The sequence below is a fragment of the Oncorhynchus keta genome, chromosome 4, assembly GCF_023373465.1.
Source record: "Oncorhynchus keta strain PuntledgeMale-10-30-2019 chromosome 4, Oket_V2, whole genome shotgun sequence".
In the NCBI taxonomy this organism is placed as follows: Eukaryota; Metazoa; Chordata; class Actinopteri; order Salmoniformes; family Salmonidae; genus Oncorhynchus; species Oncorhynchus keta.
In genome coordinates this window covers 32,225,341-32,247,099 of record NC_068424.1, presented here as the reverse complement: position 1 = coordinate 32,247,099, position 21,759 = coordinate 32,225,341, and the positions used below count along the sequence as shown (strand labels likewise).

At 42.9% G+C, this 21,759-nt stretch overlaps 1 protein-coding gene across 1 annotated transcript in view; it reads right to left on the bottom strand.

Annotated features, from left to right (window-relative positions):
* plxdc2b (plexin domain containing 2b) overlaps positions 1–21,759 on the bottom strand; it is a 170,398-nt gene that overhangs the window by 3,950 nt on the left and 144,689 nt on the right. Inside the window, exons 10-13 of the mRNA XM_052506107.1 lie at positions 20,091–20,151; positions 19,678–19,834; positions 13,762–13,800; positions 1,173–1,336 (exon numbers count right to left, since the gene is read on the bottom strand). Coding sequence (XP_052362067.1) covers positions 1,173–1,336; positions 13,762–13,800; positions 19,678–19,834; positions 20,091–20,151 — 421 coding nt within the window. The remainder of the gene's footprint in view (positions 1–1,172; positions 1,337–13,761; positions 13,801–19,677; positions 19,835–20,090; positions 20,152–21,759) is intronic.

The window sequence follows — 21,759 nt, the reverse complement described above, 5'->3', positions numbered from 1 at the left end:
CAGGGAAATTGTTCCTTGTTTGAGGGATTGGCTCATGGTGCGCTATTGACCTTGAAGATTATGCGTTTGTCGTTTATTTTCTCTAGATGTTTAAACATCAATCCGTCTCGTTACATTTTCCAAACCGTACAAATGAAACCCGAAACCATTTCATTGTCGAAGCAGTCGTAGGCATTTATCAACAAAGAACCAAGCCTGCACCCTGTGAAAGCAATCATGCATTTTTATGAGTTGGAGAAACGGATCAAGTGTAAAACTATGAAGTGTGCTATCCTTTACAGTGTGTTTTTGGCGGGGCTGCATCCCAAGGGGCACACTATCCTCCATAAAGTGCACTATTTTTTAAAAGAGCCCTATGGACCTTGGTCAAAGGTAGTGCAATTTGGGACACATACGGGCGTCTGGTTGTTGGCTGACAGATAGCCTGACCTGGGAATTAAGTATCTGCTGGGGTAGATTAGGAAAGCACACATCATATTCAAACCTGACAGGCAGAGAGAGAGAGAGAGAGAGAGAGAGAGAGAGAGAGAGAGAGAGAAAGAAAGAAAGAGAGAGGCAGAGAGAGAGGCAGAGAGAGAGAGAGAGAGAGAGAGAGAGAGAGAGAGAGAGAGAGAGAGAGAGAGAGAGAGAGAGAGAGGCAGAGAGAGAGGCAGAGAGAGAGGCAGAGAGAGAGACAGAGAGAGAGAGAGAGAGAGGGAGAGAGAGAGAGAGAGAGAGAGAGAGAGAGAGAGAGAGAGAGAGAGAGGCAGAGAGAGTGAGAGAGAGACAGACAGAGAGAGAGAGAGAGACTACCCTCAGGCTAGCATGGGTCTCGGCCTGCTGTTCTTCAGTACTTCAGGTCACATATCTGACCAACATATAGACACTCCAGACCAAAGGGACTTTTAAATCTAGTGGATACTTTGGACTTTTGAGAAGTCAAAGCAATACTCGTCTTTGTACATTAACTTTTTATTTTTGGGTGAAGAGTGGATGGAGAGTCACTCTTCTTTGATATGTTTTATGCTTTATGGACACACAGATGAGAAGCCGTGGGAGATAGGTGAAGAGGAGACATCGTGAGACGGGTGCTCCCTTCACAGGGATTGAACCCCGGTCTCCTGCAGGGAATCGCAAATGTGCATTGAGCTGCTAGTAGCCTCTCATAGAGTAGTGATAGTGCTAAGACTCACCTCGATGAAGAATAGGCTTGCGGCCGAGGTGGGGTGATGGTAGATGTAGACGGTGACCAGGACTGTGGCAGCCATGATGAGCATGACCATGAGGATGCCCAGGATCAGTCCAGTGTGCAGTGGGTGTGTGCCCTTCCGTTCTGCAGAACTCTCCTTTGGCATCGCTGGAGAAACACAGCCAAAACACCCTTTAGAATCTTCTCTCTTGAACACACAGACCCAAACACTCAAGACACAGCCACCCGCACACGCACCCATGCACAAACAGTTGGCACAATCCGTCTACCAGGTGCTTAGAGATTGAGCACACACTTTCACTGCATTTTTACTATTCAACAGTAGGGGACACTCATCACTCATGGATGCTGCTCGTCTCTGTTTCTTGTCACTGTAGGGCCTCGCTCTTCATAAACAGGCCTGACGCTTGTGATTAAAAGTTCATTTGAACAAATGTTATGATGCTGAAATTATTATTGTATACTGTAAATGCCTTGTTCAGCATTTACAGCCTAATCATAACAACTCTGGTAACAATTCTCCTCCAACCATTCACGGAAGGTTCCGGATCTAGCTCAGCCTTCAGCAGCAGATACGGTGTATATGTGTGTGTGTGTGTGTGTGTGTGTGTGTGTGTGTGTGTGTGTGTGTGTGTGTGTGTGTGTGTGTGTGTGCGTGCGTGCGTGTGTATTGAAGGAGGAGATTAGCATCGTTGTGGCTTAGCCTGTTTAGCTATTCATGAGCAGCGTGCTTCAGCAGAGGCATGAGATATAAAATCTAAGTTTATTGGTTGTGTACACTGATTTAGAGTTGTTGTAGCAGGTGCGGCGAAAGGTGCAGATAATCCCAAACCAAGGTTAGCACATGGTGTTATTGGATGGGAGAAAATGGACGGAGATATTGAGAGTTATCAGACACTCTTCAGTAATGACAGTCCAGTTTGATAAGGTGGGTGTGTGGAGAGGAGACTCCATAATGATTGACTATCCTACGGAGAGCCATAAATGAATGTGAATGTGTCATCTTCAAGTCTGTGGGACGAGACAGAGTCAAATGTAAATGTAAATGTAAACCTGTCCAAACTGGGTTGCCAGTTACGAATCACTAACTGACACCTCCAACTCTGAAGATCACATTAACATAATAATGTTGTGATTATTTTCTTAAAGGTGCAATATGCAGAAATCGCACCGCCATTACCTCTTCCCTAAAATTCTAATAGTTCGCCTAATTTCAGTTTATCTGACAAAACCATCAATATACAGTGTAGAGAATCCTTGTACCGCTGTGAAATGTATTTTCAATAAGCAAAAATATTGTATTTTCAGCTGTTTGAAGCTGGTGCACAAAACCGAAAGTTAAAGATGCAAAAATAAAACTTAAGAACAGAAGGCATAGAAATAGCGCACATAGAATAGATCTCCCGCTTCTTAGACTGGCTTTCAATGAGAATGGCAGCTCTATAACTCATATTTCTATGTGAATTTGGACGGGTCACCCAAAAAGTTACATATTGCATCTTTTAAGTTTGAACTACCAATACTACTTCTACTACTACTAGTCAATTGAAACCTGCCCTCTGTCAATCAAAGCTGAAAGCCTGATAATAAGATAACATTGGAACACCCTGTTCTATATTCTCATCATGTTTGATTCCCACTGATGTGTGTGTTTGTGTCTGTGTGTGTGTGTGTGTGTGTGCGTGCGCGTGCGAGCGTGTGATTGTGTGTGAGCCCCACTGGAGGCTGGCCCATTGATCATAGCAGGAGTGAGCTAATGAAGTGATGACCCTTACAGCTTTTTTTTCTCTCAGCTCCTACAGATTTATGGCAGCATTCCTTTCTGGGTCTATTTATTTATTGTGCTTGTATATTTATTTGTTTACTTTTCTATTCTCTTTCTTGGTTTAATTAGTGACCAGCCACCCACCAGTGCCCCAGGCAGCTCCCTCCTCTCCTGGCTCAATGCCTTATTGATCTCCATCATCACACAGGAAAACAGGGAGGTCCAGAGTGCTAATCAAACCTGTTTGCTAAAACATGGCCCGTCATAGTGGATTTACACAGGTAACTGCCAAAATAATGGAAACAAGTGAGTAAATGAAGGATACAAAGTATATTGAAAGCAGGTGCTTCCACACAGGTGTGGTTCCTGAGTTAATTAAGCAATTAACATCCCATTCAATGTATTTGAAATACTGTATGTATTTTGTCATTTGTATTACACTGGGCTGAACTAAGCTCCAATATACTATGTAACAACATACTTTTGAGAGCTGTAACTTGTATTTTCAAAATACTTTTATATTTAAAAAAATTATAGCGTTTCCCAATTTTGTGGCCCCATTTGACCCTGCATTGGTACCAGAAGTCTGATGGCACTATAGTGTGATATGACCATCTGCTAAATTAACTAAATATAAATGTATACATTGCATTCGGAAAGTATTTAGACCCCTTCCCTTTTTTCACATTTTGGTAGGTTATTGCCTTATTCTAAAATGGATTCAATAGAAACATTTCCTCGTCAATCTACACACAATACCCCCTAATGAAAACATAAATACATTAATTACATAAGTATTCAGACCCTTTGCAATGAGACTTGAAATTGAGCTCAGGCGCATCCTATTTCCATTGATCATCCTTGAGATGTTTCAACAACTTGATTGGAGTCCACCTGTGGTAAATTCAATTGATTGGACATGATTCGGAACGACACACACCTGTCTACAGAAGGTCCCACAGTTGACAGTGCATGTCAGAGCAAAAACCCAGCCATGAGGTCGAAGGACTTTTCAGTAGAGTGCCGAGACAGGATTTTGTGGGTACCAAAAACAGGATTGTGCGGGTACCAAAAAATGTCTGCAGCATTGAAGGTCTCCAAGAACTCAGTGGCCTCTATCATTCTTAAATGGAAGGTTGGGAACCACCAAGACTCTTCCTAGAGCTGGCCGTCCGGCCAAACTGAGCAATCGGGGGAGAAGGATTTTGGTCAGGAAGGTGACTTAGAACTCGATGGTCAATCTGACAGAACTTCAGAGTTCTTCTGTGGAGATGGGAAAACCTTCAGAAATACAACCATCTCTGCAGCACGAGTTTGTGGGGCCATTTAATGTCAACCAGGTGACTTATAGGTTACTGCTTCCCACTAACTACCGGATCTCATCTTTTCATGTTTCTCTCCTCAGGCCGATGGTTCCTGGTCCCTTGGATAGTGGGAAGCTGGTACCTGGTCCCCCCCATAACGTAGCTATGCTTGGGATTGGTACTTTTATTGTGTTTATTTGAACCTTTATTTAACTAGGCAAGTCAATTCTTATTTTCAATGACGGCCTAGGAACAGTGGGTTAACCGCCTGTTCAGGGGCAGAACGACAGGTTTGTACCTTGTCAGCTCGGGGATTTGAACTTGAAGATTTGGACCCAACTATAACATGACCTCTCTGCACAAAATGTCTTATCCACTGTGTTACAATGAATTGGGCAAATCCTTCATCAGTCCCTTATAGGGGGACATACCCTTCTCCTTAGCAGAGATGATCCACTTGGCAAAAAAAAAATCAAATTCCCTCTCAACTACTTCATAAAACCAAAACTGGGGCCCAAAAAGCAACACCACCACCAAAAGTGAAACTAGAGCTGGAATGCCCCTTTCTTTTCTCTTCTTCTTCCCTGGAAGGCAATTTGTCTGTGTTTGGGAGGAGAGTACAGAGTCAAACTGCCAATCCTTATACTGTTGGAGGCAGCTACTCCACAGCAATGCCTAGGCTGTTAGTCTGAAGTGTTAGCAGGTCAGCAGATCCGTTGTGCACCCAGCGCTCAGAGTGAGAGGGGAACTTGTTTTTGGAACAAATGTCACGTGAAATATGAAAACAAAAATGTGTCGTTATGATACACATTTACACAGCTTTTTAACATACAATGCTCTCAGGATTTGAACTGCCATGGAGTGCATTAATCTCTCAGCAGTGCCACCAGGTACTAATTTGTTACCAAGAACATATATCCAAACACTCTCAAAAATAAGAGTGTGGTTACAATACAATGTTCCCTGATTTACAAACATATTCAAAAGGTACACATAAGGCAGCTTCAGAAGTACACATTTGAATTCACATTGTACTGCTCGGTACCTTTTAGAGTACATGTGCGGATAATCTAGCATATGTTTCTACACAATATATTCAATATAAGGTACAATCATTACTGCACTTTGAAATATAGGTGGAGTTGATGTGCTGGCTTGGGCTCATTAGCATTTTTGGTGTAAAATATGTTGTATTGTGGCAACCGTCCATGGAAATGTTATGTTGATTTAAGGTTGAGCGCCTGTTTTGACACTGTCAGTTCTGCAGTCTTTGTATGAACCTGTGACAATGAAGAACTGCACTGTTCAGATGTTACTGTGCATTTACCAGTAGCTTCATAGCAACTGGTTCACAGAAAGTTAATGTCACATTTTCTATAACTTACTATCAACTGGCTGCAAGTCAGTTGTTGTCAATTTCACAGTAACTTATTCTAGCTAATCTGTCACACTTCCTGGCCCGATGGCAGGCAGGGAAGTGAATATTACAATGCCATAGTGACTAGCTATAAAATAAATACTGTATGGCGCTTTAATATCACGTGCACTTATGTCGGCCTTTAACAAGACTTGAGTACTGACCGTGTAGAAACGTACTGTTTATGAACAGAACACATTAACTGGGATAACAAAAAAAAGAGCTTGCTGAAAGTCATGCCTCCAATAAGCTACCCGTGTAATATTCTGATAAACTGCCGGTACTACAGTATGCTGCCAATTAGCAAGTAATATTGCATGTTGTCTACAGCCGCCATCCACATAGCTGATGTTTTTGACGTGTCGGAGGTGAACATTGTCATTGGCAGCACGGAGTCGCATTAAGAGAAATTCCCATGCAGCCTTGTTCACAAGTTTGAATACTGGAAACGTGAGAAGTAATCTACACCTCGATTCGGCTGATAGAAATCCTCATTATTTTGTCGAATGATTTTCAATTTAAGCGTCATTATTTCTATTTAGCCTTCCCTTTCCCATTCGGGAACCTCTCACGCCAGTGGGAAGGGTGTAGCTTCGTGACAACAATCACAACGATTTGACAGCTCCAATGAAGTTCCACTTCTGACACCGCCAAAACATTAGTTATGCGGTTGTCGGCTATCGCCGGTTAACACTTGAACTGGTTGAATCTAGGCCTTATTGAAATCGGAATACAGCAGCATACTGTAATTTTATAGAAATAACACCTTCAAGTATATTTTAAGCAGTGTTAAAAAGTATTCTTGGAAATATATGTATAGTCATTATGTCCACAGTCTTGGGGCGCAGCAGGAACATCAGGTACCTAGCAACCAAGAGGTTGGAAGTTCAAATCTCAAATTAGGTAATTAAAAAAAAGTTTTTTTAGAATGTGTATTTATTTTTGTGTTATTGAAATGTATTTACCTCAGTCTATTTTAGTTAATACTTTCTCAACCCTTTTTCTTGAAACTGCATTGTTGATTAAGGGCTTGTAAGTAAAGCATTTCACTGTAAAGTCTACACCTGTTCTATTAGGTGCATGTGACAAATAAAATTAGATTTGATGTTTCATGTTATCGCATGTTGAAATTTTGTGTCCCCATGTTGTCATATGTTATCACATTAACTTCAAAAAATGTTCTTAAGGGGAGGCACATCTAAGCCACTTGGGCTGCAGAGACAGTGGTGTGTATAAATCTACATATTATCCACATTGGTTCACAAATCTGAAAGCTGGCAAAACAATAGTCTGAAAAACATAGTTATAAGTGGTGGCATTTTAAATCGAAGTACAGTTGAAGTCAGAAGTTTACATACACCTTAGCCAACTACATTTAAACTCAATTCCTGACGTTTAATCTGAATAGACATTCCCTGTCTTGGGTCAGTTAGGATCAACACTTTATTTTAAGAATGTGAAATGTCAGAATAATAGTTGAGAGAATGATTTATTACAGCTTTTATTTCTTTAATCACATTCCCAGTGGGACAGAAGTTGACATGCACTCAATTAGTATTTGATAGCATTACCTTTAAATTGTTTAACTTGGGTCAAACGTTTCAGGCTTCCCACAGAGCTGGCGACAGAGCTGGTGTAACTGAGTCAGGTTTGTAGGCCTCCTTGAATGCACACGCTTTTTCAGCTCTGCCCACACATTTTCTATAGGATTGAGGTCAGGGCTTTGTGATGGCCACTCCAATACCTTGACTTTGTTGTCCTTAAGCCATTTTGCCACAACTTTGGAAGTATGCTTGGGGTCATTGTCAATTTGGAAGAGCCATTTTCAACCAAGCTTTTTCTTCCTGACTGATATCTTGAGATGTTGCTACAATATATCCACATCCTTTTCCTGCCTCATGATGCCATCTATTTAGTGAAGTGCACCAGTCCCTCCTGCAGCAAAGCACCCCCACAACATGATGCTGCCTCCCCGTGCTTCATGGTTGGGATGGTGTTCTTCGGCTTGCAAGCCTCCCCTTTTTCCTTCCTTCCTTGCTGAGCGGCCTTTCAGGCTATGTCGATATAGGACTCGTTTACTGTGGATATAGATACTTTTGTACCTATATTAATAGGTATAAGATATATCTGATCTTGTATCAGAAGCTTCTAAAGCCATGACATAATTTTCTGGAATTTTCCAAGCTGTTTAAAGGCACAGTCAACTTAGTGTATGTAAACTTCTGACCCACTAGAATTGTGATACAGTGAATTACAAGTGAAATAATCTGTCTGTAAACAATTGTTGGAAAAATGACTAATGTCATGCACAAAGTAGATGTCCTAACCGACTTTCCAAAACTATAGTTTGTTAACAAGAAATTTGTGGAGTGGTTGAAAAACAAGTTTTAATGACTCCAACCTAAGTGTATGTAAACTTCCGACTTCAACTGTACATCAGTAATGTCTGGAAAGGAATAAATGGAATGATACCATTCAATTTAGTCCATTCCAACCATTATATGAGCCGTCCTCCTCGCACCAGCCTCCACTAGTAGTCTCAGTGTCTCAATCATGAAAAATGGGTGAATATTCCTCTGCTACTGCTTGCATGGCCTTGAAAGGTGGACATGTGCACGGTCTTAGTTCATTGTTTATTCAGTCTAATGAAGCAAAGTCACGTCATGACACAGCCACATGAATGGGACTGTGGGGGGTCATGGCTGACATAGATGGAGTCCAACATTGAACCATCTCATTATGATCCATCACGCTGTGTCCTCCTCATAAACGCTCTTACTACATTAACCTGCTTACTGAGCCTTCAGACAGCAATAAAAACACATTAGCGCTTGGAGATAGAAGATGAATTGAATGACCGTGTTGACCCAGACCACACTATCCCTTTTAGCACCATATTACTGACAATACAGTGTCACAGGGCCACAGCCATCCTCTCACCTGGCTAATGTGTCTAGCAAGGCTAATCAGCGCATATACTGAGGTTGTGTCCCAAATGGCACCCTTTTCCATACGGCTCAAGTCAAAAGTAGTGCGCTACATAGGGAATAGGGTGCCGTTGGTGACGCAGCCTGAATCATTCTGCTAGATTCAAAGGGAGAAAGAGCCTATTTCTCATCCTGATTTTAAATGGAGGATAAGGAGTGTCCTGTCCTCTGAGAGTTGCCTCTGCAGTGAGACAGTACGGTACATCCCTATTGTCCCGTATCTTATCACTTAGCCGCGGCTAATCGCCTTAGCGTTTTCTGCCATGCTCCATGTTTCCCAAGGTTAAAGGACACACACACTGATGGATCTGATAGAAATTACACTAAAAACAAGCCCAAAGCTAGGACACGATGCAGAGAGATGATGGGTACAATGTAGAGTGGATGAGATGCACTAAATATGAAATACTAAATACACAGCTAGCATTGCTTGAATGTATTTGTTGTTGTTGGTATTTTCAGATTTTATTGAACAGATAGTGAGTGTAGATGACATTGGGGGAAGATAGAGGTTGTGTCAAAGGCCTTTAAGCCAGATGCAGTTTAGTTTAGCCTATTCAAACACCCAGCCCAAACAGAGGGATGCTATGTTAGCTAGCTGGCTATGGCTATCCAACACTGGAACTCTTCCAAGTCAAGGTAAGCTTTTGGTTTTATAAATGTATTGCCACTGGGGCTTGCCAGTGTAACTGCTAAACTGCTTGCTGAATGTACACTGTACTGCATGATGATTGTAGTAGGTTTACTAACACGTTAGTTGAAGTAGCTATGTTGACTAGACTATGATGTATGCTAATATGGTGACAACGATGTAGGCTGTGTGTAGAGGTTACCAGTTATCATATTAAGGTTTGGCTTAGAAAGTTTTTTTTTGTGCCTGGTCACAGACAGCTGATGTGTTGTGCACTGAAGTCCACAACGGTCAGAGGAGCGAGCGTAGATGCGAGAAGGAATTATACAACGATCAAAGGGATCATACTGTTTGTATGTGGATGCTATGAAAGTGAACTGTGTTTGTGTGTGAGATCAGGGGTGTATCATTCTGCCGATTCTGTTGAAAAACTTTTCTTAGAGAGAAGCAAATGGAACAAAACGGGGATAAACACACCTGAATTTGTCCAATAGAAACTAATGATTTCACCCTAGATCAGCTAGATGCAGGCAAGAGTTTGTAAGGAGGTATTGAATATATCAACGTCTGTCACCTTGACTACACAAATTTCTCTCGACCTGTAAACTTTGATTCATAGGATGTAGCAACCTCATGATGGGTATAGGGAACGGCACCGACCGCCACTGTTCCAGGTAATACCCTTTTTGGTTCCAGGTAGAACCCTTTTGGGTTTCATGTAGATCGCTCTGTGGAAAGGGTTCTACATGGAGCTAAAAAGGGTTCTACCTGAAACCAAAAGGGTTCTACCTGGAACCTATTGGGGACAGCCAGATAACCCTTTTTGGTTCTCTTTTGCCTAAGAGTGAAGATGTGTGCTAAACCTGCGGCCACCACAGGAGGTTGGTGGCACCTTAATTGGGGAGGACGGCCATGTGGTAGTGGCTGGAGCGGAATTATGCGGTTTCCATGTGTTGGATGCCATTCCATTCGCTCCGTTCCAGCCTATATTTTGTGCTGTCCTTCCCTCCGCATCCTCCACTGGTGGCCACAGTTATCATTACTTTAGACACCCTCTCCATGTTGCAGTCGCATGGCTTGGATACTGTGTACGTGAGACTGGTTTGTGGTTGTAATCTCTCACATGCACACTGTTCACCTCAAGACAACATGGTGTGGTTTGGCGCTGCAGCAGCCTTTGGCTGTTTGTGGATTCAGTACGTTCTCAAGATGATCACATTGGCTCGTTCCCTCCCTTTTGGCATTCACCTTAAGCCCAAATCCCTTTCCAGCACGCTTCCCACACAGTGAATGCATCACAAATAGCAGCCTATTCCCTACATAGTGCACTACTTTTGACCAGAGCCCTATGAGCTCTGGTAAAAAAGTAGTGCACTACACAAGAAAAAGTGTGTCATTTGAGACGTACCCTGTGAATGCGGAGATGTCCTCTCGTCTGGCTGATACCCCAGGTTTCTGGGAAGAGGCTGTGCCACAAGTCAGCAAGTGAGATAGGCAATGTTTGGGCAATGAAAGGACGATAAGAGATTTCCAATTCCTCTCCAGCAGGAAATTAAATATTTGAGTGCTTCACTCTGGAAGTGATAGAGTCGGGACTCATTTTGGAATTCAAATGTCACTCTCTCACACTCAAAGACGCACACACACACAAATGAAACCCAATGTGGGTAAAGCTAAACAGCAGAGAACTTAAAAAAAAAAAATAGATCTGTGTTGATGTGTGCAGGTAGCAAATTGCAGAGGGGACCAAATACCGGTTATAGCTACCTGTATAAGTTTAAATGGAAATGTGAGGGAGATTGTTGACCACCTCTGCCTCTATTGAAATCCCCCTCACTGGAACCCCCCTCAAATTCCTGCTGAAATTCAGTTCATTTGTGGAGGATCCCCATTAAAACAATACATTTTTCAAAGTGGAGGCAACAAGGGCAAATTAATGATGCTTGAATTGTGGTTAACGCACCAGTTTTGAGAGCAGTGGTCTCAGGAACTTGCTGACATTCACAATGAACCTCCGTTTTCTGTCCGTGTTACACCAACACTCTGAGATAGAGTTAATTCAACATTAAGGCAACTATGAAGCTCTATCCTACGTGTCCATGTTTTTGAACACCTTCCCCTCATCCTTCCTTTCCTGCCTCCCTAGCACCCACATAGGCTGTGTCTATTGCTGAGCATTTAGTGCTTTTTGAGGTCGGTTCTGATTCGGTTCGGTTTTTAAGAAACTATCATTGTTTTGGATTTCAGTTTAGAATGTTTTAAAAACATCAAATGCATTACGAAATATGACCTTGAAATGGTTACAATGATTCCAAGCCAAATATTGAGAACATCTAAATTGTCAAAACATTAAAAACATGACATTGTCTAACAACACCGCTCCCTCTACACAAGCATCCCGAGTGCGCGCATAAGCTCCCATTAGGCCTACAGAAATACATGCGTATAAAAATGTATCTAACTGATGGGATACATAAGCTACATTCCTTGCCAAATGAGGACAGTATTATCACAAATTCAAAATGGATGCACTAAAATATGTGTTCCAACAACGAGCTGCAGTCTTGGAATAATTTCATCCCTACTCACCAAACAGATGGTGTGGCCGTAATCCATCACCATGCAGTATTCAATGTGGAATTGTCCATTAAGAAAATGATCCATTTGGAAAATTCCAAATAAACTAAATCAAACATCTGTATATCGAAAAGAAGACCGATTTTGTTGAAAAATAAAACACTAATATATCCCCCGGAGTCAATACATGTTAGAATCACCTTTGGCAGCGATTACAGCTGTGAATCTTTCTGAGTAAGTCTCTAAGAGCTTTGCACACCTGGATTGTACAATATTTCTTCAAGGTTTGTAAAGTTGGTTGTTGATCCTGGCTAGACAGCCATTTTCAAATCTTTCCATAGATTTTCAAGTCGATCTAAGTCAAAACTGTAACTAGGCCACTCGGGAACATTCAACGTCGTCTTGGTAAGCAACTCCAGTGTATATTTGGCCTTGCGTTTTTGGTTATTGTCATGCTTGAAAGTGAATTTGTCTCCCAGTGTCTGTTGGAAAGCAGACAAAACAGGTTTTCTAGTAGGATTTTGCCTGTGCTTAGCTGTTTTCTCTAAAACTCGCATACCCATAACATGATGTAGTCACCACCATGCTTGAAAATATGAAGAGTGGCACTCAGTGATTGTTTTGGATTTGCCCCAAACATAATACTTTGTATTCCGGACATAAAGTTGATTTCTTTGCCAATTCTTTAGCAGTTTTACTTTAGTGCCTTATTGCAAACCATTTTTGAATATTTGTATTATGTACAGGCTTCCTTCTTTTCCCTATGTCAATTAGGTTAGTATTGTGGAGAAACTACAATTACTACTCAGTTTTCTCCTATCACAGCCATTAAACCCTGTAACTGTTTTAAATTCACCATTGGCCTCATGGTGAAATCCCTGAGTGGTTTCCTTCCTCTACAGATACGCCTGTATCTTTGTAGTGACTGGGTGTGTTGATACACCATCCAAAGTGTAATTAATAACTTCACCATGCCCAAAAGGATATTCACTTTTTTTAAAACCCATCTACCAATAGGTGCCCTTCTTTGCGAGGCATTGGAAAACCTCCCTGGTCTTTGTGGTAGAATTTGTGTTTGGAATTCACTGCTCGACTGAGGGACCTTACAGATAATTGTATGTGTGGGGTACAGAGATGAGGTAGTCATTCAAAAATCATGTTAAACACTATTATTACACACAGAATGGGTCCATGCAACTTATTATGTGACTTGTTAAGCAACATTTTACTCCTAAACTTATTTAGGCTTGCCATAACAAAGGGGTTGCATACTTATTGACTGAAGACATACTTTTTAACAACATAACATTTTTAATTTCCATTTTGACATTATGGGGTATTGTGTGTAGGCCAGTGACACAAAATCTCAATTTATTCCATTTTAAATTCAGGCTGTAACACCACAAAATGTAGAACAAGTCAAGAGGTGTGAATACCTCTGTGTCCCAAATGGCAAACTTACTATGGGCCCTGGTCAAATGTAGTCCACTATAGGGAATAGGATGCCATTTGGGACACAACTACAGTGCCTCCAGAAAGTATTCACACCCATTGACTTTTTCCACATTTTGTTGTGTTGTACCGTGAATTTAAAATGTATTAAATTGAGATTTTAGGCACCATGATTGATCAGTCCCATCCAGAAGCTTGGTACAGAGCCATTTCAATCAGCCTCTGGATGAGGTGCTTCAATGAGCCGCTCCTTCCCTTGGCCTGTCCTCCCCAGAAATCAAAAAGGGATCTGCTTTCTGGGGCAAGCAATCTGTCAGCCATAAATACACAGACTGCAGCCTTGTAAACAGACCCCCATATACTCTACCCAACATGCAGCAGTACAGAGAAACACAACTGTCAACAGTCCAAGGATCTAGGAAGGAAAAGAGAGGCTTACCTCCATTGTCTTTGAGATGCAGAGCAATCTTGGTGTCATCTGTGGAAAAGAGAGAGAGAGAGAGAGAGAAATAGACACAGAGAGAGAGAGATAGAGGGAGAGACAGAAACAGAGAAATGAAGGAGGTATAGAGGGTCAGAAAAATGTTTGTCTGTGTTTTATGTTATCCTTACAGCCGTAGATTTACATATAGAGTCCCTATGTCTATTATACAGCAGAGAGCTGCCTGCCTGCCTGCCTGCCAACAACAACTATTGATCTTAACACTGGTGAAGAATGTCAATCAAATATTCTGAAATAATCATCACTGACGGTTATTACACAGGTTTATAGCAAATGTACTTTTTTTTTTAGCATTCTAATCTTATAATTACCATTATGATTATAATCACCGGATAATCTTGGGTTAAAAGTGAATTTTCTACACTTAATTTGCAATGAAAATGAATGTTTTGGATAAAATGCTTCTCCCATGCATAATTCAACAGCTAAGATGCAGTCTGGGGTTAAGCAACTATGAAACATGTAAATTCACTGTGACCCACATTCTCTGAGAGAGGGGTGATATGAATTTACACACCTCATAGGATCCACATTATGCTAATGTGCCATATACATGAGCCTGTGAAACGCTATGCGTGCTATTGCGCCATATCAAAACTAGAAAGAGCCTTGGAAAGGGGTCTCAACTGAGTAAATCTATTTCAAAGGCTTTTTTTCATTTACATTTCCAAGATCAAAGATAATTTAATGCCTGCAACCATTTCCTAGTCTAAGAAATGTCACGGCCTATGCGATAAGGTGTATGAGGGCAAGGCAGGGAATCAAAGTCAATGACCAATCTCGTGCCAGTGATACCAGTAAGAGAGGGAGGGAAGGGGAGAAGAAGGAGAAAGGGGGGGATTGGGAACAGGAGAGGAAAGTGATGGGTTCTCACACCTCCTAGTAACAAAGCTCTCCCTCGCTCCCTCCCTCCCTCCCCTAGTAGCACGTGCCTCTGAACTGCCAAGCTGAGAGAACTGGGTCGGAGGGGGGAAACTGATCCTCTGTGCGTGTCAGGAAGTGTGAGGGTCTCTGTATGTCACACAGAACCCCCAACTTTTTTTCATGCTAACACACCCACATGTCGCTGGAGTTTGTTTTGCCTCTCAGCTGGATCTCTCTCACACTCCTTTCCACCTCTCTCCAGCGTTCAAGTAATCCGTGGTCATACCATCACCTCACCCACCTCACTGAGTGAAGGTCTTAAATGGGCAAACTGGTATAGGCACATAAATGTTTTGACTTTTGAAGAATATCATTTATTAATGCCTCATGAGCTTTGCTGTTTTTCTGACCCCAGATTGCCCGTTTAACATTGGCTGAGAGAAATTGGCATTTCCGTGCAATCTCCACCAAGAAGAGAATTGGGAGTATAAAAGAGAAAAGGCCAAGGACTGAAACACTGAATGTGAGACAGAGATTAGAAGAATGAAAAAGTAAATCGTACAATTTGTCATTTAGAAGTCAGAAAAGTGGAGCTGGATGCCATTGATGTTTGTGTAGTGGGTAGTACTCAGAGCCAAAACCATAGGCATCCGCTTTAGAGATCACCACATACTGGAGCTGGATCCAGACCCATTTAACCCAGAACCACCGGGCACCAGTTCTACAGAACAGGAACCAGAAATCATACGTTAACTCACCATTCCAACCACTGCCTAAGACACCGTTAAACACCACTCTGCAAAAACAAAAAATGGACTCTGCCTTTATCCTACAGGTTTAGACTCCATTTTTTCCATCAATTCTACAAGCCTGGGAAACCAAAGAGCACCTTACCATATGAACTATTATTAATGTCTGAGGGCGTACTCAGTTATTCTGCCCATTCCATTCCACTTCACAATTCCACTAACCTCCCTCATTGTGATTGCAGATTCATACAGTGATGCATTCCTATAAAACATCATCCGTCGTCTGCACGCATTAATAAGATGAATAAAGATGGCGTCGGACATGAAGGATGACGTTTTACGTGTTCCTAACCAATTTGTTTTTTGTTTGTAACTTATTTTTAAACTTATTTTGCACATAATGTTGCTGTAACCGTCTCTTATGACCGAAAATATATTCTGGACATCAGAACTGCGATTACTCACCACGAACTAGCAGAGTGCAATGTGAATGACACACTACTTTCCCGGGAACAGGCCCAGATCCCTGTCATTTGCGTGAAGAGAAGGCGGAGAAAAAGGTTCTGGAGGGCGGGCTGCCTTCTGAGAATTTGTAGGCGATTGAATAAACCCCCACTTCCTTCCATTCTTCTAGTGAACGTGCAATCTTTGGAAAATCAAATCAATGATCTACACGGAAGATTAAACTACCAACGGGACATTCAAAACTGAAATATCTTATACTTCACGGAGTCGTGACTGAAGGAAGACACTATCAACATACAGCTGGCTGGTTATACGCTGTATTGGCAGGATAGAACAGCTTCGTCTGGTAAGAAAAGGGGCGGCAGACTATATATTTTTGTAAATAACAGCTGGTGCACGATATCTAAGGAAGTTTTGCTTGCCTGAGGTAGAGTATCTCATGATAAGCTGTAGATCACACTATCTCCCTAGAGAGTTTTCATCTGTATTTTTTCGTAGCTGTATACACACCAACACAGACTGATGCTGGCATGAGTTGTATTCTGTCAGAAGCCATGGATTACAGGCAACATCCGCACTGAGATAAAGGCTAGACCTGCCACTTTCAAGGAGCGGAATTCTAACCCGGAAGCTTATAAGAAATCCTGCTATGCCCTCCGACAAACCATCAAACAGGCAAAGCGCTCTCCGCAGCCGATGTGAGTAAGACCTTTAAACAGGTCAACATTCACAAGGCCGCAGGGCTAGACGGATTACCAGGATGTGTACTGCGAGCACGCGCTGGCAAGTGTCTTCACTGACATTTGCAGGGTCTCCCTGTCCGAGTCTGTAAAACCAACATGTTTTAAGCAAAGCACCATAGTCCCTGTGCCCAAGAACATTAAGGTAACCTGCCTGAATGACTACTGACCCGTAGCACTCAGGTCTGTAGCCATGAAGTGCTTTGAAAGGCTGGTCATAGCTCACACTTATCACCATCATCCCAGACACCCTAGAACTACTCCAATTTGCATACCACCCTAACCGATCCACAGATGATGCAATCTCTATTGCACTCCACACTACACTTTCCCACCTGGACAAAAGGAACACCTATGTGAGAATGCTATTCATTGACTACAGCTCAGTGTTCAACACCATAGTGCCCTGAAAAAAACTAATCAATAAGCTAAGGACCCTGGGACTAAACACCTCCCTCTGAAACTGGATCCTGGCCTTCCTGACGGGCCGTCCCCAGGTGGTAAGGCTAGGTAACAACACATCTGCCACGCTGATCCTCAACACAGGGGCCCTTCAGGGGTGAGTGCTCAGTCCCCTCCTGTACTCCCTGTTCACTCATGACTGCACCGCCAGGCATGACTCCAAGTTTGCCGATGACACAACATTGGTAGGCCTGATCACCAACAACGACAAGACAGCATATAGGGAGGAGGTCAGAGACTTGGCCATGTGGTGCAAGGACAACAACCTCTCCCTCAAAGTGATCAAGACTAAGGAGATGATTGTGGACTACAGGAAAAGGAGGACCGAGCATGCCTCCATTCTCATCGACTGGGCTGTAGTGGGGCAGGTTAAGAGCTTCAAAGTTCCTTGGTGTCTACATCACCAACAAACTAACATTGTCCAAGCACGCCAAGACAATTGTGAAGAGGGCACAACAAAACCTATTCCCCCTCAGGAGACAGAAAAGATTTGACATGGGTCCTCAGATCCTCAAAAGGTTATACAGCTGCACCATCGAGAGCATCCTGACTTGTTGCATCACTGCCTGGTATGGCAACTGCTCGGCCTCCGACAGCAAGGCACTACAAAGGGAGCGTACGGCCCAGTACATCGCTGGGGCCAAGTTTCCTGACATCCAGGACCTCTATACCAGGCGGTGTCAGAGGAAGGCCCTAAAAACTGTCAAGGACTCCAGCCACCCCTATCATAGACAGTTCTCCCTGCTACCGCACGGCAGTGGTACCGGAGCACCAAGTCTAGGTCCAAGAGGCTTCTACCCCCAAGTCATAAGACTCCTGAACATCAAATGGCTTCCCAGACTATTTGCATTGCCCCCTCCCCCCTCTTATACACCGCTGCTACTCTCTGTTGTTGTCATCTATGCATAGTCACTTTAATAACTCAACCTACCTGTAATTATTACCTTATTACCTGTATTCGGCGCATGTGACTAATACAATTTGATTTGATTTGACATAAATACACGCTGTTACATATTGCAATGGATTCCACAGTTAGCTGGCTACAGCTCTTTCTCTTGGGTGTTAACAAGAGTGGACATTTGAGATTATTAGTTGTCCATTAGCACAGTGTAGGCTTTGTGTATCTCAGGCATCCCAACCCATCCTTACACGTTGGTCAAGTATCAACCCCGGGATGTGCCAGTTACTGGGTAGAAAACTAACTCCGCATAGGCGTTTAGTCATGATTAAAGTGCATAATGTGATTGTACACATAGTGACAGGGACATTAAGTTGAACATATGACTTTTCATTGGGATGATGAATGGCAAAGGTGAATTCCAGATGCCTATTCAAGTCAGTACTGTGTGTGTGGGTAATATGTCAAACTGATAAGGATGAATTAGCTGTTTGTTTCAATACATACCAGGCTTGAAAGCTATTAACAGGGAAAGGAACATATCTGTAGTCAATTCAGTCTTTGGTAGCATCCCAAATGGAACCCTATTCCCTACATAGTGCACAACTTTTGACCAGAGCCCTATGGGCCCTTGTCAAAAGTAGTGCACTACATAGGGAATAGGGTGGCATTTGATAATCAGCCTTTAAGTAGCTCCAGTATCTCTGGGGGAGGGAGGGAGGGAAAGGAAGGTAAACGACCTCAAAAGAACACCTTCAGAGTTTCAGAATTTCTCCTGACATCAGCAGAAGGACCCAGGGTTATTTTCTCTCCAGGAGGGATTTGTGTCTGATATCTTTGAGATGACTACTGCAGTGTGACTAATCATGAACTCAGGATGGACATGCTTGGCCCCTGGGACAGAGGCTGAGAAACCCTGTTTTAGAGTGGCCATCTATTCCAGCCATCTGTCCCTGCTTGCTGGGGTTGCAGGCAGCACTTGCCTGATGATTGAAGATATTTATCAGCAACAAATAAATCAATAAAAAGCCAGTATAAAAATGATTATAAAATACTTAAGATGAATAACCAGCCAAAAGGACTGAACACTAATATGTTTCTGTGTGGATGCATCTCTAAGATTTTAGAGATGTTGTCCTAATTCAATCTACATGGTTTAGTTGTGTAAAACACAGCTGGCATGCCTTGCATCCTTTGTTGCCATCTGGAGTGCATTTGGTGCTCAAGGAAAACTATCCGGATAGTTATATTACCAAAGAAATGACAAAAAAGGCAGAACATATTGTACATAAAAAATACAGTACATAATTTGTAATGAAGTACCTGTACCTACACAGGAAAGGTACTGTGTACTTTGTTTTTACTTAATGTCACAACAGCACATCCATCAAGACTTCTGTGTATTAGCCTACTCTTCAGTTTCGAAGGTAGGGCCAGGGTTGTGTTCATTAAGATACACTGTAATAAAACATTTTGCAAATGAAAATGAAAACAAGTGTTTCTCATTGGACAAGTTCAGATAGCACAAAACTGAAGAAAACTAACTGAACACAACCCAGTTTTTCCTGAACATTTTGACTGGACCAGAAATAAAAAACGTCTGCTCATGTCATACCAGTATTCAGACACTAGTTGGAGTTGTCTGCTTTGGGGCGTACGTTAGTTGTCTTACCTTCAGTGGGGACGCTGGTCGGGGAGAGGGACGTAGACAAAGAGGCTCCGGCTGTGGTGGTCTCTCCTCTGCTCCGGCCTGTTGTCTTGGCAACTAACATGGTGGTGAACGGATAGAGTTGTGTGGTGTTGATGATATCACAGCTTTTGTCCTTGGTCTGCAAGACAGAATACAAGGGCCCTCTTCGTCATGCATGTAAGAATATGTTGTGTGTGTGTGTGTGTGTGTGTAAGAGCAGAAGATGTGAAAGGAGTAAACTGGGTCATCTCCTTTCCCCCTGCACATAGCAGACCAGGGCATCCATCATCCTGGCAGTCACACACAAAAAAAACACCTTACAGCAGATACACATGCACGCACACATTCCACCATATCCCCACTCACTCCTTTCCATCAGCCACGACGATATTCACCTCATCGGGACAGCTGTTATCCACCCAGTCCTGGCGATGGCGGTCGAACCCACTGGAACACCTGAAACCAGAGGAGACGATTGTCAGGAAGAGTTTAGGAACATGAACGAACACAAGACATGCATCACTGAGAGGGCTAAACCACAATCAAAGATGGAATGAATACATCTCTAAAACGTCAATTATAGCAACGTGTATACGTGGTGCCATCCAGCTCAGTAGACCTGCAGATGTTACATGAAACCAAACATGTTTCAAATAATCCACTATAATGTATATAATAATCCACTATAATAATCTCAGTCTGGGTGTCCAGAATAAATTCAAAGGGGGAAAAGGCCATGATTATTTGAATATGGGGGTGGGGGGTGGGGGGGGTTGTGAAGAGGAAGTTCAGAGTACAGGGGTTGATGTAGGGGGTGAGGGGAAACGGGAAGAGGGAGAGAGGGGTGAGGGGGAATGGGTAATGCCTCCCAGCCAGAGGCGACTCATAAACTCTGTGGGCTAGCCTTTGATCGAGGGCAACTGCTCATTCTTCCTCTTGTTCACAGATCATAATGAGTGAAGATACTGACCCCCAGGTGAACCTTCATACTCCCCCCCACCTCCTTATCCCTCTCTCTTTTCTTCTCTTCTCTTTCTTCTGTAAGCCCTTGCTTACATTTCAATGTTACATTCACTGAATTTTGAGGAACATATTTTCTTGCTTTGACACAGAGGGATGGTTGGTTCTCCATCTTTCTCTCTCTCTCGCTCTCTCTCTCTCTAGTATATTTTTTTATTTTGTCTGTCTGGCTCAAACAGTCCACTGAAGTCCAAGACAGAAAGCTGTGCAATCATATCCCCAATGGCGTAGGTGGTAAACAAATGCTCAACCAATGTCATGCACCTCACAAACACCTAACCCGCTAACAATGCAGCAAGACCCACGAACAATCCACCCCTCTACTTCTCTACATGGAGCAGTGGTGGCTGGTGGGTGGGGATATCGGAATGACGGGCTAATCATAGTAGCTGGAATGCAATATAGGGACGGTATGGTTTCCATGTGTTTCATACCGTTACATTTATTCCAGTCCAGCCACTACAATGAGCCTGTCTTCGGATATCTCCGCCTACTAGCCACCACTACCGTACAGACAGGCCGCATTAACCTCCATTCTCCGTCCTTATTCCCATCAGGTCCTATAACTCCCATTAGTCCTGGTGACTGTGGTAACGCTCTCCGTGTGGACGAAGAAGAGGAGTCCATTCCCATCTCCCTCTGCTGTCTAATCAGCCCACACTGCCCGGATTTCACCGTATTGTTGCCGGAAAAATTCCACCTCATCTGTCCAATCAGCCCGAGACAGATTCCTTCACCTCTTTTCCCCTCCGTTTTCGCGGGAGAAGCGGAGCGAGAGAGGGAGAGAGAGACCGAGACAGGCCAAGGATATTACCGCAACACAGGTCTGACCGGTCCCTTCGGATCCTTTCTCCTTTAGGTTTTTACCTCAATGCCATCCAACATCCCAAATGGCACCCTATTCCCCTATGGGCCCGGGTCAAAAGTAGCACACTATATAGGGAATAGGGTGCCATTTGGGATGCATTCCAAACCTTCCTTCCAACATCCCCCCTCAGCCACCACACTGCTAATTATAAATGGGTTGAGCTGCCTCATTTGAAT